We start from the raw sequence: 19,460 nt of genomic DNA on the forward strand, positions 1-19,460 counted from the left end.
GAGACAGGGAGTCCTTGCCTGAGGTTGCGTAGGAAGTAGAGACCACACTGATTTACAGGTCGGAGGTCTCCTAACTGGGTTCTACTCTTCTCACCTGCGCCCTCCTCATCTAGGCCTGTTCACGTCTCAACAGCCACGCCCCAGACCTCAGTCTAGGTCCTAAGGCCGTCCTAGTGCACGAGTCACATATCCCCTGGTCTCAGACGGGCAAACGAGCGCAAAGAGGTATTTAATTATAGGTGAAGAGCTAGTTATGTCAGTAAGCAGATGGGGCGCTGAAGGGAAAAGAATTAATCCACTAGATTTGGATTTTTTGCTTTATTTCTTCGTTAGGCACCGAAGAGCAAAGTAATAAGAGCAAGAAAAACTTCTAAAATAATCTTAATAGTAGCTAATGGTAACTGGGTGTTATGTGTCAGGCACTGTTCTAAGCACTTTACCCTTATTATTTCTTCATTTCCTCTTAGTGACAACGATGTGGCAGAGATGGAGTTGAAAGAAGGAGAGCTAGTGGAAAGTATGTACCAGGAATAGATAGATCCTGAGATCCTGAGGCTTCCTTACTGATATGCGGACACATGGTGGCTGTCAGCTAGGACCTCTGTGGGAACTATCAGCTGGAACACATTTACATAGCCTCTCCCTGTGGCCTGAGCTTCCTCACAGCACAGCAGCTGGGTTTCGAAGTTGAGTATCCCAAGAAATAGACTGATAGAAGCTGCATGGCCTCTTCTCACTTAGCCTTGGAAGTTACAGAGTGTAACCACAGGTAGGATATGCTGGATTTTTCATCTTTTTTTTTTTTTAATGAACTTTGTAGTACTATATATGCCTTGAAATGCTTGCATCCCTGGCTAAACATCTTGACTGCAGGTTTGGGACAGACTTTGAGGCAGAGGCACCCAACTAAACTGTGCCCAGATTAATGACCAACAGAAACTGTGAGATAGTAGCTGCTAGGTTTTTGTTTTCTTTTCTTTTTTTTTTTGGCCGCACCACGCGGCATTCGGGATCTTAGTTCCCTGACCAGGGATCTAACATGAGCCACCTGCAGTGGAAGTGCAGATTCTTAACCACTGGGCCATCAGGGAAGTCCCAAATAGCTGTTGTTTTAAGTCACTGAGTTTTGGGGTAAACACAGCAACAGATAATTAATACACTAACTAAAGAGAGGAGAAAGAGAAAGAACCTTGAACAGTATTAGCCACTGTGCTGCTCCTTAAACACTTGACTTGGCAAGCTTATCCATGCCCATTATTTGAATTACCCTGTGTGGATGATTCCCAAATCTGTATCTCCATCCCAGAATTGTCTCATGAACTACAGACATTTACACCCTACAGCCTACTAGACACTTGGAAGTTCCACAGGCACCTGTCATTCAACTTATCAAAAATTGAACTTATAAAGTATGGACTTTGGGTGATGATGTGTCAATGTAGGTTCATCAGTTGTAACAAATGTACCACTCTGGTGGAGGATGTAGATAATGGGGGAGGCTATCATGAGTGGGAGGGGGAGTATATGAGAATCTCTGTACCATCCCCTCAAACTTGTCGTGAACCTACAACTGCTCTAAAAGAATAAAGTCTTAATGAAAAATGTTGAATTTACAGGAGTCCCCTGGTAGCCTAGTGGTTAGGATTCTGGGCTTTCACTGCCGTGGCCTGGGTTCAATCCCTGGTTGGGTAACTAAGATTCTGCAAGCAAAAAAAGCAAAAAAAAAAAAAAAAAAAAGTTGAATTTACAATCTTCTCACTCAATTCTGTTATTTCTTCAATGTCCTGTTTTATGAAAAAATACCACCTTCCATTTAGTTGCTCAGGTTAGAAACCTTGGACTTAGCCTTATTTCCTTCCTCTCTTTCACTCTTCATATCTAGTAATAATAACAATATTTATCATTATTATTATTATTTTAACAAGAAAATAGCAACTAACACTTATGGAGGGCTTATGTGCTAGGCACTGTTTTAGGCACTTTATATGTATCAACTCATTTAATCTTCACAGCAACCCTAGGAAATAAATGCTGTCATTATTCCTATTTTACAAATAAGAAAACAAGTAAGAAGGTTGAAGTAACTTGTCCAAGGTCCATAGCCACCAAGTGGCAGAGTATGATTTAGAACCTAAGCTGCTGGGCAGCACAGCCTACACCCTTCAACCACTACATTCTAATGCCTCCGATCAACCAAGTCCTGTCATTTCTTAACTCCTATCTCATGACCTGACCCCTCACTCTTCCTCCAGCCCACTTCAAGCCATGTCACCTCTTAATTAAACTGTTGTAAGAGCCTCCAAATTGGTCTTCATTCAGTGAACCCAGAGGCCCCATAGTCTTTGGGATAAGAGATACAGGAAGGATTATAATCTTGTGTGGTAAGTGTGGTATTGAAGTCTGCACAGACCCAAGTGCCATGGGATTGCTCTGCATGAGAATCCAGAGAGCACTTCATGGAGAACTGGGACTTGAGAGTGAGGAGTTCAAAGACAGAGAAGGAAAAGGAGGAGTGGAGGTGATTCCATTCAATGGCACAAAAGAGGCATGAGATGCTTGAGAACTGCAAGAATTTGTGTGTGGCACATGATGGCATGGTGGGGCTAGAAAGTAGGCAGGGACAATCTGGGAAGGGCTATGTACAGCAGGCCCTTGGCATTCATAGATAGCCTGCCACAAATTATCCCTCAAATCTGTAACAATTTCTAAGACAGATGGTGAGGTGATAAATGAGCCCAGGTGACTGCCCTGCAATGACACTCAACTTAGCTTTCTTGCCTCTTTCCATGACTTAACCTACCTTACCACTCTCACAAAACCATACTTCATTGTGTGGGTTTCTTTCTTTTGGGGAGGGGGTGGGAGGAGAGGATATTTATTTATTTATTTATTTATTTTTGTCTGTATTGGGTCTTCGGTTCGTGCGAGGGCTTTCTCCAGTTGCGGCAAGCGGGGGCCACTCTTCATCGCGGTGCGGGGACCGCTCTTCATCGCGGTGCGCGGGCCTTTCTCTATCGCGGCCCCTCCCGTCGCGGGGCACAGGCTCCAGACGCGCAGGCTCAGCAATTGTGGCTCACGGGCCCAGCTGCTCCGCGGCATGTGGGATCTTCCCAGACCAGGGCTCGAACCCGCGTCCCCTGCATTAGCAGGCAGACTCTCAACCACTGCGCCACCAGGGAAGCCCGGGAGGAGAGGATATGATATACGCTATCATATTCTTGAATTTAAGGTTTTGAGAAGGTCTCTATTAACATACTGGGACAATGTCAGGAGTCTGGTGTGAGCTAAAGTTAACTTTTATAATGTAGTGGATGAATAAACAGATAGACAAGTAAAATTAAATAGCTGAAGAAAAAAACATGAAGGGGGGAAACTCAGGAAAAAAACTATTAAAAAATTAAAATCATAAAGTGAGAAAATAAATTAGATAAAAGAAAATAGTGGTTTTGTATTCTATGCTAACCCAGGTTAGTCTTTCACTCTTCATATCCAGGAATAATAACAATCTTTATTATTATTATAATTTTAACAAGAAAATAGCAACTAACACTTATGGAGGGCTTGTGTGCTAGGTACTGTCAGTCTTTTTCATTTTAACCATTCTAGTGGGTGTGTAGTATACCTCATTGTGGTTTTAATTAGCATTTCTCTGATAACTAATGGTGTTAAAGCACTTTTTCATGTGTTTATTGGCCATTTGTGTATATATATACACACACACACACATATATATATATTTGGTTTGGTTAAGTATATTTTCTAATCTTTTGCCAATTAAAAAAAATTGGATTGTCTTTGTATTGTTGAGTTGTAGGAATTATTTATTCTGGATACAAATACTTTGTCAGATGCCTGTGTTATGAATGTTTTCTCCCAGTCCGTGGTTTGCCTTTGGATATTCTTAATGGTGTCTTCTGTTGAGCAGTTTTTAATTTTGATGAAGCCTAATTTACTCATATTTTCTTTCATGGTTATTGCTTTTAATATCCTGTCTAAGAAATGTTTGGTTACTCCAAGGTTGTGAAAATATTATCCTATTTTTTTCTAGAAACTTTATAGTTTTGGCTTTTCCTTTAAGGTATGTAGAGTGACTTGGAAGCCATATGGGCAGACAACCCTCTTTAGAAGTTTGGCTTGAAGGAGTGCAGGTGAATGGGGTTGGTAGCTAGAAAGGAAGGTAAAGAATCAGGGTAGTAAATGGATGAACTATGTGGAATGTTAATTATATGTCAATAAAGATGTTAAAGGATTAGGGTAGAGTTTTGTTTGTTTTTGCTTTTTGTGTGTGTGTTTGTTTTAGGGATAACAAGGAATATTACAGCATGTGTGTAGGCTGATGGCAATGATTTAGGTGAGAGAGAAAGAAGGAAGATAAAGAACTTAGCAGGGATGACTGCCTGAAATGTCCTTAACAAGGTGCAAAGGAATAGGATACTTCTGAGCTTATGTAAAGTGGTTGATATTTGTCCAGGGGAGACCCATCTGGGTGAGGTGATATCTTGTGATTTTGATTTGTATTTCCCTAATGATTAGTGAGGTTGAGCATCTTTTATTTGCTTTGTTGGCCATTTGTATATCTTCTTTGGAGAAATGTATGTTCAAGTTTTTTGCCTATTTAAAAATCAGATTTTGTTGTTGTTGTTGAGTTGCAGTAGTTCTTTATCTATTCTGGGTATTAACCCCTTATGAGATATATGATTTGCAAATATCTTCTCTATTCCATGGATTGCCTTTTCATGCTGTTGTTTGTGTCCTTTGATGTTCAGAAGTTTTTCATTTTGATGTAGTCAAATTTATCTGTTTTAGTTTTCTTTTGTTGCCTGTATTTTTGGTGTTATATCCAATGAATCACTGCCAAATCCAATGTCGTGAAGCTTTTCCTCTATGATTTCTTATAAGATTTTTATAGTTTCAAGTCTTTCATTTAGGTCCTTGATCCATTTGAGTTGATTTTTGCATATGGTGTTAGGTAAGGGCCTAACTTCATTCTTTTGCATGTGGATATCTAATTTTTTCAGCACTATTTGTTGAAAAAACTGTATTTTCCCCTATCAAATGGTGTTGGCACTCTTGTCAAAAATTATTTGACCATGTATGTGAGGGTTTTTCTGGGCTCTATATTTTGTTCCATTGGTCTATATGGCTGACTTTGTGCCATGTGTATTTTTACTATGCTGTTTGATTATTGTAGCTTTGTAGTAAGTTTTGAAAGCAGGAAGGGTGAGTCCTCCAACTTTTTTCCTTCTTTTTCAAGATTCTTTAGGCTATTCAGGGTCCCTTGAGATTCCATATGAATTTTAGGATTAATTTTTCTATTTCTGCTGAAAACATATCTTAGTGTATAGTATTAACATTTTAACTGTATTAAGTCTTCCAATCCATGACATGGGATGTCTTACCATTTATCTGTGTCTTCTTTAATTACTTTCAGCAACATTTTGTAGTTTTCAGTGTACAAGTCTTTCACTTCTTTGGTTAAGTTTATTCCTGAGTAAAAAATCAGTTGTATTTCTATACATTAGCAATGAACAACCTAAAAATAAAATTAAGAAAAACAATTCTATTTATAATACCATCAAAATGAATAAAATACATAGGAATATATTTAACAAAAGAAAACTACAAAACGTTCTTGAAAAAAATTAAGGAAGACCTAAAATAAAAGGAAAGACATCTCATGTTCATTTATTAAAAGACTTACTATTGTTAAGAAACCAATATTCCTTCAAATGATCTGCAGATTAAATGTAAGCCCTATCAAAATTCCAATTGCCTTTTTGACAGAAATTAATATACTGAACCTAAAATTCATATGAAAACTCAAGGTACCTAGAATAGTCAAAATAATCTTAAAAAAAAAAAAAGCCAAGTTGGAGGACTCACTTCCTGATGTCAAAACTTATTGCAAAGCTACAGTAATCAAAACTGTGTAGTACTGGCATAAGGATGAACATATGCATAAGTGGAATCAAATTGAGAGTACAGAAGTAAACTCATACATTTTTGGTCAGTTAAGTTTTGACAAGGATTCCAAGATAATTCAATGGGGGAAAGGACAGTCTTCAATAAATGGTGCTGGTACAACTGGATAGCCACATGCAAATAAATGAATTTTGATCTTTACCTCACATCATATACAAAAATAACTCAGAATGAATCAAAGATCTAAACATAAACTTATAAAACTCTTACAAATATAAAACATAAATCTTTGTAACATTGCATTAGGCAATGGTTTCTTAGGTAAAACATCTAAAGCACAAGCAAAGAAAAAACCCAGAAAAATATTGGATGTCATCAAAATGAAAAACCTTTGTGCGTCAAAGGACAACATCAAGAAAGTAAAAGACTAACCTGCAGAATCGGAGAAAATATTTGCAAATCATATATTTGGTAGGGGTGTGGTATCCAGAATATATAAAGGACACTCAACAATTTAAAAGACAGATAACCCAATTTAAAAATGGACAAAGGATTTAAATAGATGTTTCTGAAAAGAAGATTTACAACTGGCCAGTAAGCACATGAAAAGATGTTCAACATCATTAATCATCAGGGAAATGCAAATCGAAAACACACTGAGAAACCACTTGATATCCACTAGGATAGCTATAACAAAAAAAGACTGACAATAAGTGTTACTGATGTGGAGAAATACAAACCTTCGTGCATTGCTAAAATGTAAAAAGATGCAGATGCTGTGTAAAAGAGTTTAGCAGTTCCTTAAAACTTGAAACAAAGAGTTACCATATAATCTAGTAATTCCATTCCTAGCTATGTACTTAACAGAATTGAAAACATATGTCCACACAAAAACTTGTACACAAATGTTTATTATTCTTAATAGCCCAAGAGAAGAAACAATCCAGTATCTCTCCACTGATGAATGGATATACAAGATTTGGTATATCCATAGAATAGAATATTATTCATCCATGAAAAGGAATGAAGTGCTGATTCATGCTAAAATATAGGTGAAATCATGAAAACATGCTAAATAAAAGAAGTTAGACACAAAAGGCCACATATTGTATAATTCCATTTATATCAAATGTCCAGAATAGGCAAATCCTTACAGACAGAAAGTAGATTAGTGGTTGCCAGGGACTCGGGGGGAGGGATGGTGAGTGACTGCTAATAATATGGGGTTATTTTGGGGGGTGACAACAACCTTGTGAATATACTAAAGACCATTGAATTGTATACTTTAAAATGGTGAACTTTATGGCATGTGAATTATATCTCAGTTTTAAAAACCAAGAAGAAAGATTTTAAAATAAAATTGACAAGAACTTTTATTTTGGAAACCAGTGCATAAGCACATCCAGACTATTAAAAGTGGCTGTGTCATGGAGAGGACAATCATCCTGAAGGCTGCTTCCTAGCCTTCTCTCTCCTTCCAATGTGCCTTTTCTGGTTGTGGGTCCCTGCCTTTCATCCTTGCCTCTTTGGCAGTGTCCTGATTCTGCGTATAGTATCTCCCAGTAAAATTTCAGCCTTGCCTTCTCAATCAGTCTGAATCTGAAGCCAACTTTCTGATTTTCTAGAATTGAGTCAGCTTGCTTCTCTTTGATGTTGGTAAGCCCTAGTTAACCTCAAAATTAATCCTTAAAAAAAAAAAAGATGCAATTACTGGCATCCCACTAGCAAGCAATAATGCCAAAGAGAAAAGAAAATGGACATTTCAAAAGAAAAACATGAAACAATTGCAGGGAAAAGGGAGGACCATCTCCCATATTGTAAATTTCAGCTTTCTGTAACAATTGTTCCTCATGATGGAGTTCAGGTATGTTCTTGAGAAGCCTGCTAGGGTCCTAGAGTTTCTCTTCGGAATTTCTGACATTTCAGTGAGTTTTCAAATATAGTTTAATATTTCTATAACCTATTTATTTTAAAGACTGGTAGTCAAGTAGGAAACAGATTGCATGGGAGACAGGATGACACTTGTTTTCCATGATAAGGGAGAGCTTTGTATTGAGAAAGTGAATATAGAGGGATGGAGGTCAGAGAGAAATCAATGAGATGGGAAGACCCAGAGCAGGCAAGAGGGAAGGGGCCAGATCAAGGACACAGGCAGAGGGGATGTGGCAAAAACAGAGGTGACATCTGTTCCTTGGAGACTGGAGAGAAGGACGGGTGCTCGAGTGTGGATAAAGTGGCTCTGAAATGGGCAAAGAGGAACAATAAGGAAGCTATACGTGACCTATACCATGAACTAGTAAGTTCCTAGTTGACTTTGCTTTGGGGATGACTTTATGTGTAAAACTAATGTTGCAAATATGAATTCACATTTCCTTAGAGTGTTTTTTCTTTTTTGTTCATTTTAGACTTTTAGGACCTTAAAGAGCTTATGCAAAGTGATTGAAGAATCAGAATGACACACAAGCATTCATCTCACCCAACATTTAATTTAGTTTCACTAGAAAGTTTTCATTACTTTTTATAATTCTACTGCTACTAAATGATCACAGTATAGTAGACCAATTCTCAGATTTTAAAAGAAAAGAACTCTTTTACATTCTCTGGTCTCATAACCTGAAAGGGATGTGGGTCGACAGTCATGTTCTGGACCCCACTGTCAGCTCCAGAAAAGAGCTTTGAACTCTCTCAAGGCTGCCACAGCGCTGTCACCCTTAGCCTCCAACACAGCATCTCACTCGTATTTGACCAATTCAGTTTAAGTGAACATTTCAAATAAATCACTAAGCAGCACTGTAGCTGGTCATTTCTTGCCAGCATAGATCAGTTTTCACTCCACTAAGTGAAATTCTGATCCAAAAAGTTCTTTACCTAAATAGTTTATCAATATTTTAAATGAGAACTGCAAATAATGAACTCCACTAGTTTGTTGGGGGAAAAATGAGTTCGTTGTGCATCCTACTGTATTCCAAGAGTAAGGAAAATCTATCAAATCAACATTTGTAGATGAGAATTATACTCAGGATTGGAAGGGCCCCTTAAATGTCTAACCCCTTTTTAAATGTGTTGATCTATCATAGTCCTGCCAAATGGCAGTTCAGCCTAAACCCAAACATCCCCTATTGGTGACAGTTCACATCCAAGTTATTAGAGAACTCTGTAAAAAAGAGTTTCCATAGAATAAACGGAAAGCTTTTGCCTACGGCTTCTGCCCTCTGGCCTAGTTCTGTGCTCCCACAGGGCCACACAGAACAAGTCCAAGGCCTCTTTAATGTGTCCGTTCTCCAGAGGCTAAAGATAGAAATCAAGAATAGCTTTCTAATATCTATAATTCACATCCTTGGCAAATAGCCTTAAACATTATTTTGGGGAAATTGATGCACTTGCAAATTTACTTTCTAGATAGTAAGAGAACAATTCATCTATTCCCGGGGTGATAAACATTTTCAACCTTCATCAACTTAATGAAAATTCTTAACTTTCTATGTGCTACAAAGTTTAAAATAAACTAAGTTTGCAAACACATCATGCTAAATACATCAAATTATTTAATTTTTTTATTATGACAATTGACATATATTAAGTGAAAGAAATGACAGAAGTATTATAATAAAACATTTTGAAAGAAAATTTACACAATTAGGCCAATAGCCATCAAATAGCTTTGGGCCTATCTTATAACACCAAGAGTTTTGATCAGACTATAGTGAGACACTGAACATTTCATTAACAAAAATATTGGCATGAGCCACAATGTATTCTGGTTGTCACTAACAAGGAATATTGTATTTAAACAACTATGCACTGCAATTCTAACACACTAGGTGTTCATACACTGCAGTTAACCCCTGAAGCTTTAAGCTACCAGGAATTCCTATATTTTCTATGCACAAAATTTACTTTGTGCATTATTGGAATCACATTTCCAGTTTTCAAATCTCTTCCCCCCCCGATACATGCAGTATGTCATACGTGGCAGAGAGCATGCCAGCTTCTCCTGTTTAACTAATAGCACGTTCCTTATTACTTCAAGAGTTTTATGCTAATCTTGGAGTTTCTGCTTTAGCTCTCATCTCCTAGAAACAAAATAAAGCATTCTGAGAACCTATTCCAGGAATAATTTTTTATGCATAGGAAAATAAAGCATTTCATATAAGCATGTCTGAAAATCCAAGAGGCATTCTGATTAAACACTCCCTGGATCCTAGCTACTACTTTAAAATTAAAATGCAAATCTAACATAAGCCATCTACAAATTCTTATCTGAAATTTGTATTCTTTGCCTGGAAATAAATGATTCCCAGGCTTCATTTCTGAACGGATGAGGAGAGCAAAGAAACTGACATCCTACACTAACTGACAATAGATACAGGTAACTTAGGTAGAAGTTATGGATTTAATTCTTTACAAGAATACAGTTGCGCTACAAAGGTGAGAAATTAGAATGGTAAATTATCAGATGGCAAAAAGTAATGGCACGTAAACAAAGGTGTCAATATAACTTATGGTAAAATGTGCCATATAAGGCTTCTAGAATCAGCAGATTTACAAGATTTCAAAATACTTTTTATCAAGTAAGAAGGGAATTGGAATTTGAATCTGATATCCCTTCCTGCCATGCCTCCAGCAGACAGATATTCCTGTGGAATTAAGTCTACTGAATTGAGTCTACAAGAACCAAATCAAACAATTCTAGTTTCTCCTTCTTTTACAGATTGCAAAGAAACCAAGCTCTGTTCCACTCCCAAACCCCATCCCAGCACAGGACACATCCTTTCAAGGTGTATACAAAACCTCCTGGCAGGTTTGGGCAAGCTATAATTCAGATACCATTATCAAGACTCTACTTTGATAAGAGAACAAAACATCAGACCAACACTGAGAATACCCTAGTTAGGCATCACGAAAATCACGCACTTTAAGAATATGCTGCTAAATGCCAAATTTGGGCCATTATAGCTGTTCTTAAATTGAAAATCCATTTACACTAATATAAACTAGATCTGTGTATATATGTCTACATGTGTGTATATGTGCGTATGTGTGTGTGTGTGTGTAATTTTCATGCAATGATCTTAAAGCTTTGGAGACAGGGTTATTAGCCTAATTTCAAGGCTTGTCCATATAGCAGTATTGATGTGCACCAACTCTGCTAAAGGGCAGGATAATGAAAAAGACCATGGCACAAATTTTTAAACAATTTTAGGTTTAATTACATAATGCACCTGTAGATGTTCTAGCATAAACACAATTGTAAAAATCTACATCCTATTTTAGGGTATTTTTCCACCTCCCCTCCCTTAAAAGCTGTACAGTTATAAAAAAATGTGACTCTCAAGCAAAATAAACTTTTTTTTTTTGCAACATACAAAATAAGTTAAATGATTCAGAAGGTCTTGAGCCATTAAGTTTCCCAATGATTGTGTTCTTGGCCATTCATAAGCACAACATGCAGCTAGCTCCTGGTCTAAGAACAGAACTCAATAAATACATGTCAAACAAAACCCCAAACACTTGAATTAGATTTTAGAAACTGATGAAAGTCAAGAAAATATATAGTTAGGGTTAACAATTCCATTCTTAACTTACATCATCCAGTGGCAAAATGAACAAGGCAGGTCACTCAGTCCCTAGTGCATTTTCTAGCTTGTACCAGTTTGGCAAAAAACACAAATGTAGTTCCTTTAAAAATGTTTTTTCTCATTCAAAATGTCTAAGGAGCTTAATTAATAAATTTCTACTTGTCCAATAATTTGTTATGCCCTCTCATATAACTTATGCATAGGATAGACATCTTAGTTATTAAAATAAAAATCTTTATTAACTGAAATCACTACAATGTGTCAGAATAGGGTTTGCAGCATTTCCCAGAGCGAAATGGTATAAACATGAAAGGAAAAAAAATTGAGCTTACATGACAAAAATGGAAAAATTCACTAATGGAATCATATCCTAATCAATTTCTGAGAGGGTTTATATGAATTTTTAGAAAGTGTCGAGTGTACCACCTAAAGTAGCTATATACCAAGAGCACTACATTTTTGCTTATTAATGACTGCTTGCTTGCTGGAGAATGACAATCTTCAATATATGTTACATAGTTACTTAGCAATTCTTGGCACTCAAAATGTTAATGATAATTTAAGAGTGAAATATTTTGGAAACAAATTATTAAGTATACATGTAACAAAATAACTCAGTTTAAATACACTGATAGCAAAGGGTCTTGTCTTTCAGGATTGGTATAAAAACAATGAAGTAAATCAGCAGTTAGCTTGCCACTTCCAAGGTAGGTTTACAGGTACAAACTGGGAATGGTGGATAAAATAGGAATGGAATTTATTCTAAGAAAGTTTAATAACAGATATTAAGCAGAGGACTAGGTAGATACAGAAGGTATGCAGTCTTGGCATTCTTGCTTCTTGGGAGAACCAGGATGTTAAACCAAGAAGAGGAACTTCCCTATTTTTCTCTAGGCTTTGTGTAATTAAATGATGTTCATAATTTCACATCAGTTACAATTATGTCTTATTTTTTATAGTGTCAAATAATTTCAAAGGGTTCATTTTTATTTCTTCTAACATCTAAGATATGTATATACATATTAATTTATATATATATATATATACACATACATATATATGTTTATTCCATTTAAAAAAAGATCTGGGTCTTTGAATACTTGTCCTATAGCTGTGAGGCAATGCCATGAATCAGGGACCTGTTTGTTCCACTGTGTTGGTGAAGGGCAGTTCACAACTTTTTCTGAATATTAAACTTGTAAATTCATTAGGTTCCTTTCAATTGTATGGTAGAACTAGCGAACAGTTAACATCTCTTATCCCCACAAACATAAGCTAAAAAGGCATTCCTTGTGACAGAGGAAATTCCATCAGTCCCACTTAAAAATAGCTAACATCTCCCCACCTTTTAAACTCTAAATAACAGTAAACACCTACATTTTTCTTAATATATGTTCTTTGCCCAAATGCATATTATGGGATGGGTTCTATCAATCAAAAAGTAAAAACTGGAGTTTGTAATGTCCTGTTAAAGTTAATTTGTTTAAAAATCTTTTTTTCAACAACTTCTTTAGCATTTGAAGTCCTTGATTCTTTGGTAGATCATTTTTAAAAAATTATCAGTAGACATGAATTTATTCTAAATGAAACTCCTTTTAATTCTCGGAATCTGCAACCTTGACCAACTGGAAAAAGACGTGCCAAGGAAACCCGACCTCAATAAATCAGATATATTCTTGAGAATGTCGCTGCCGTCATTCTCTAGTAATGTGCCAACAACAGAAAACGTTTACACGAAACACTATTTCATCAGCACAAGTCTACAAAACCAAAACATGTTATTTTCAGTCTGAGTTCTTTTCACGTATTTTAATTCAAAGTTTCTGCTTTGTGAAAATTTGTCTAGTTTTCAAACCTTTACAGAAACTGCAAACTAAATATTCTGAGTACTAAACTACATCTCCCCTTAATATATTTGCTATAGACTGTGGAGTTTGATAATGGGAGTCCAATTTGTATTTCCAAAAAGGGGGTTTAAAGTATTAAAGGGCTCTGTTACATAGCAGCTATTGGGAGCCTAAATCCATGGTTAGTACTCTAATTACAAGGATCCAAGATGTTCTAAACTCTAGATGAATTGCTGCTTTCCTATACTCTGTCCAGTTCCTAGTGACTGAATTATGTCTTTGGAAATAGAAAATGCACTTTTTCCTACATTTTGTTCTTTTTTAACTTCTTCAAAGCATGTTCAGAGTTAGTATTTCAGCAAACACAGACTCTCTGAGGGACTGAATCTAAACACCAAGCAGCAGAATTGTTTTTGAACTGTTCAACATTTAATCAGCCATAATTAACCTACCTGCAATGATAACAATTTGTAACTATCAGGTGCTTAGATTGCACTCTTTGTAGATGAAGCGTAGTTAACTGGTTTAATCAGAATGTGAAGGGAATTTTCAAAGGGAAACACTATCAAGTTCACAAACACTGAATTCAAGTTTGGTAAATAACAGGCAGCAAAAATGGTATCAATGTCAGTGGGACATTTGCTAAATAGAATACTCAGTCCTTACTAAGATAAAAATTACCTTTTGCTCTCTATAGCAGAAGAGTAAAAAGAACTCCTTATTTCACATTAGGCATCCTGTAAAATAAATAATCTACCCATTTAATACTTCTTCTTGTCATTTGCTTAGCTGAAGAAAACTAATAGGCTGAAGCAGAAGCTGGTGTGTCCAGAGGTAGAGAGAGGGTACATGGGAGTTTCTGCACCTTAGTGGCTTTACCCAGCTGTGGGACTAAAATGGTAGCAGGAGACGGGGGGCAGGATAGGCCACCTGCACATTCTAACCACTTACCTTGCATTAATAGGAATCCTTCTATTGCCTGCCTGTTTTAGATAGTTAAAAAGGCCAACATTCTTAACTGACTTTCAAATAAATGAAACAAACCTAGCCAGAAAGCAGGCCTGGTAAGTGAATGTGGCTCCTTACATAGCCTTACTTACTGTCTGTGAATGTAAGCCCTTCCCTCCCTTCTGGTGGAACACTGTCTCAAAATAAAAATCACAACTTGCTTGGAACCACATGCTGTTGGTGCATCCTATTTTTAGGCTGCTTTCATTCTTTTATTTTTTATACAGATACATGTACACTGCTAGAATCAAAGCAAAAATGTTAATGGGTAGGTACTACAGAACTAAAGTGAAACAAAACAAAAAAAACCAAGAACCAACAAGTGAAAAACAACAGCTATAAACTTTCAAGGCCAAAAGATAAGATTTAAGGGCAACACCTGTGGAGGGAGGAAAAGGAGTATAAAGTTTCTAGAGAGGTATTTATAATGCAAGTCTAATGCCAGCTTTTTAATAATAAAAAAGAGAAGTGCTTTACTACGCACTGACTAGCACATATAATGCTTAATGGAAAGAAAAATTAATGAAGTTCCTTGGGCCAGCAGCAGATATGGTGTGTCCATTGCCGGCAACAGACACAACACTGGAACAGAAAACCCAATCCCAGGGCAAAAGTATTCACAGAAGTAATGGCTGAAGGTTTCAGAATTTGACAGGCAAGGTTTAATCACAAGTGCTACACTCTGTACAATGTTATTTATGGCTCTGCCTGAAATTTTACAGCTGTAACAGAAACTAAGACAAGTTCATATTTTAGTGTCAATTACACGTTAGATATTTAGTTAGTTACAAACCCCTTTTTCTTGAAACAAAGGGCTTATCTTTCTTTAAAGTGTTGAGATGTTTGAAAAGGATGTCATACCTATTAAGTACATTGGCGGTTTTCAATCAATTCTATATTGGTCGTGTGACTATTAATGAATTTTAATAGAAGTCTAATGGCCAAAGGCCAAAACTACATTCAAACCCTGCTAATATATCCAGGCAGATAGGAAATTCCAACACACACATACACACACACACACACACATAAACACACACACACACACACTAAAACTCAAACTAAAAACCTCCCAAAGGAACTGCTTTGTTTGTAGACTTCAATTTGAAGTAGATACTAAGGGCAAGAATAGACCAGTTAAAATTCACCTGAAAATCCTTTCCCCTTCTACAAATGTGCTAAAATACTGCGGTCAGCTTAGCATCCATCTCTTCATGTATGTTATGTATAGATGTACTTCTTTTAAAATGGTATTTCAGATATTTAAATATTAAGTGGCCAGAAGACAAGAGTTACACTATCTGCAAAGTTTACAGTCCACCTGGGCCTTATGAAAGACCACACTCATTTCACTAGTAATTCTCCATGATAGTATATTAAAGGCCACCTCATCACCACTGCATAAAGCTGTTTTAAAAAATTTTTTACTAGCACAATCTGGTTGTCAAAGCTTCATTATACATTTTACTGTACAAATGCTTTTCAGATGATTTTTTTTTTTTAAACAACAAACTCCGCTATAAGAGAAACTTAGGTTAGAGTTTTTTACGATGGTACTTTTTCAGTCTCTTCTTTATTAAGTGTGGTTATCTCCAATAGTAAACAAGCTGATTTCATGAATGCTGTTACTAAATGACTTATGTATGATGTTATCTACAATTCTCAAACTGCAACAATACAGACTTGAACTTTTAAGCAGTCTGTTAATCATCATCTATGCCATGAATGTTTAAATATAATATATATTTAATATGAAAAAGCTAAAGCACAAGTGCTTTCTCCCACCCCTAATTCTGTTTTTGGGCCCTCACAGATTCGGAATGCATTCTTATCCACCCTTTTCACAAAGTCAGGAGAGCTCAGGAAATATAAAGTCAAAAATATACAAATCTTTGTTGTTACAATAAGATTCTTTTCCCATGACTGAAATTACCAAGGACCATGAACTTGGAAAAAGAAAATCAAAAGGAATTTACAGCAATTATTTATCTTCAAAGTTCAAAACTGGTCACTTCACAGAAAGACTTCAAGGTCTGTTGAAATTTTTCTTCTAAAAAGTCATTCTGTAGTGGAGTTTTCTAGGAAAAATAAAACAGCTTTTAATAACTGGCCCGCTGGTGTGAGAGCTACCGTGGAATAAATTAGCACAAAAATGGAAAAAAGTCTTATAACTGTTCACTGTTACAGACATAATCAACAAGGTCAGTCACTCTCAAAAGCTCATCTTCCTCCTCTTCTGGTGCCCCTGCCTCCTGCCCACCACTTGTCCCATTGGGGGCCAGGCTTGCACTGGCCGTGCTGTTGTCCTTGGGGGTCTGAGGCTTCTCAGTTGGCTTGCCAATCAAGTTCTCAATGGCTTTGCCAGGACTCTGTCCATTGGTGGAAGGTAAGTCCACTAAGCTATAGTCCAAAGGGCTCCCCACCTTGCCTACATTTTCAAAGTCCTCTTCCTCATCACTGTCTATCCGATAGGGCTTTTTGGTGCTCTCTTGTTCTGAGGGCAGGACCCTGGGCTGGCTGTCATGGGCAGGCTGATCTGCATCTCCATGAGCATTGTCACAACTCTCCTCTTCGTCTGTCTCGATCCGGTGTAGCCGTTTTCGGGATGGTTTACCTTCCTCTTCCTCCTCATCTGCTTCTGAATACTCATCTGTGCTTCGACCCCGCTTTCGAACTGACCGCTTTGATTCTTTAGCTAGCTCATCATCTTCAGAGTTCTTGGATATATAGCTCTCTAGAATAAACAGCACATTTAAGCCACTGGCACAGTTAACCATTAACAGAGTTAAGTAATTCTCCTTTAACAGATTTAAGTAATTCTCCTTTTCCTCCCCATATTCATCCCATGTCCTGCTTTCAGACTTGCTTGTACGTAACTATTTCCCTTCAATAACTGGCCTTATTTCTCTCTCCTCTCAGTCCCACAACAATGCCCAATGTGATTCACAGTATACTTTGCCTGAGATTTTAGGAAAGAGCAGAATCCTTAAATTAAATGAAGATAGGCTGGTCACAAACTAAGCAACTCCTTCCCACTAGCCCTCAAATTAGGGAGTCATGTAAGCAAACCGATACGGAAAGAAACTAAGCACCCAATTCAGGACATCTGAAATACTGCGCTAACTCTCATTCCATGTTATTCAGTGTCCTTGGTGGTCTTGAAACGTCTTCTCTTGTTTATACTTGACTCACCTGGTCTCATGGCTTTGCATACCATCCATATGCCAGTGACTCTCACATTTTTTTTAGGCAACCAATCCATAGGTTCCAGACTCATGTATCAAACTGCCTGCTCAACATCTATGCCTGGATTTCTAAACAGGCAGAACCAAGCTCCTAAACTTCTTCCTCAAACCTGAGCCATTCTGGTCTCCACCATCTTCGTTATTGGCAACTCTATTCTTCCAATCGCTCAGTCATCCGTGATTCCTTTCTTTCTCCCATCTAACCCAGTAGTAAATCCTATGGGTCTACTTTCAAAGTATATCCATAATTTGACTGCTTTTCACCCCTTTACTGCTACTGCTCTAGTCTCACCCACCATCATCATCACCTGGCCTATTTCAATGGCCTCCCAACTAGATTCCTAGATTACCTCCCTGTCCCCTTCAATGTACTCATAACACAGATACCATAGCAAATTAAAATGTAAGTCAGATCATATCACTCCTCTGCTCAAAATCCTCCAATTATTTCTCATCTCACACAGAATAAATTCCAAAGTCTATACAATGGTCTACTGCACTATCTAATATGGTACCCACTAATCACATGTGGGTATCAACATTTCTTTCAGGTCTTTACTCAAATGTTATCTTCTGAGTGAGGCATTCCTTTGGTACCCTATCTGAAATTTCACCTATGCTCCTTTTCTCCTTTACTTTTCTCTGTAGCATTTATCTCCACCTAATATATATTCTACTTATTTATCATGTTTATTGTCTCTCTTCCCCCAACTAAAATAAGAGTTACATGACAGAGTTATATGTTTTTGGTTATTCTTTTCACTCTTCTATTCCCAGTGCCGAGGACAGTGACTAGTTCAGTAAGTATTTATTTTTAATAGTTGAATTAATTAATTTATATCTGTCTTTAATGACACATGAAGATAAATACACATTCACCCAGATGTTTACCTCCCTTCTTTAGTCTCCCATATCCAAACATTTTTTTCCCTTGCTCTCCTGGCTTGGGCTCAAACTTAAATGACAAGGATCTATGAAAGCAAATAATCTTCAAAACAGACCATAAACAATGGAGAATTAAATATATAAAAAAGAAATGGGGGAAGGTAAGGGTTAGACTCATTTAAAATGAACTTGGGAAGAACTCTGGAATAACTACAAAGACTAAATGGATATCACAAGTTCATATTTTAGATCTTTTCCTGTACTTCTGGTATGGGGCACAGCTAAAGCTATTAAGAAATAAAAGTTTACCAAGTAAAGCTCATTGTTACGGTGGAGAGAGACAGTAGGCACCCTTGGTTTGGAACTGTTCAGGTATTCAGGACATAGGAGGTTATTTCAAAATGAGGGCCATAAATAATAAGGGAGCAGAAGAAATCTTGTTCAGATCACAATTTTCTGATACTCTTCCAGTTTCAATGAAGAATTTAATTATTACAATGAAGACCTTAAAAGTTAGTATCTTATCAAGTATCAGTTATTTAAACTATAAGTTGACCAGGCATAAAATAATGGGTTTTGTCTCAAAGATATTACGGGTTTTATTAAATTTCTAAGAAATGGTACAGAATCATCATCCTGAGTCCACTTTATAATTTGTACTGCTGTCTTGTCCAAACTTCTGTAAACTGGAGAGCTATTCCTTACCTTCACTCTCTGAGCTGGAAAGCCTACGCTTGTGAACTCGTCTGATTTCTTTACCACGTCGTAAACTCTTCTGGGAACCATCACTTTCTGAATCTTCTTTATAGTTAATTTGTCTTTTCTGGTTCCTCCTTGACCGCCTTCGCCGAGTTTCTACAAAATCATCACTAAAACCATCACTAAAATCACTTTCTGTTAAAAAAAAAAAAAAAAAAAAAAGAGGAGAAAGGAAAAAGAAATCAAGCACAATTTTTTTTTTTTTTTTAATTTAT

At 36.8% G+C, this 19,460-nt stretch overlaps 1 protein-coding gene across 1 annotated transcript in view; it reads right to left on the reverse strand.

The window, feature by feature from the left end:
• Nucleotides 1–14,517: 14,517 nt before the first annotated feature.
• The window catches only part of RSF1 (remodeling and spacing factor 1), a 180,944-nt gene continuing 176,001 nt past the window's right edge, over nt 14,518–19,460 (reverse strand). Inside the window, exons 15-16 of the mRNA XM_057552345.1 lie at nt 19,192–19,380; nt 14,518–17,090 (exon numbers count right to left, since the gene is read on the reverse strand). Coding sequence (XP_057408328.1) covers nt 16,522–17,090; nt 19,192–19,380 — 758 coding nt within the window. The 3' untranslated portion in view covers nt 14,518–16,521. The remainder of the gene's footprint in view (nt 17,091–19,191; nt 19,381–19,460) is intronic.

Source organism: Balaenoptera acutorostrata, chromosome 9 (assembly GCF_949987535.1).
Source record: "Balaenoptera acutorostrata chromosome 9, mBalAcu1.1, whole genome shotgun sequence".
NCBI lineage: Eukaryota > Metazoa > Chordata > Mammalia > Artiodactyla > Balaenopteridae > Balaenoptera > Balaenoptera acutorostrata.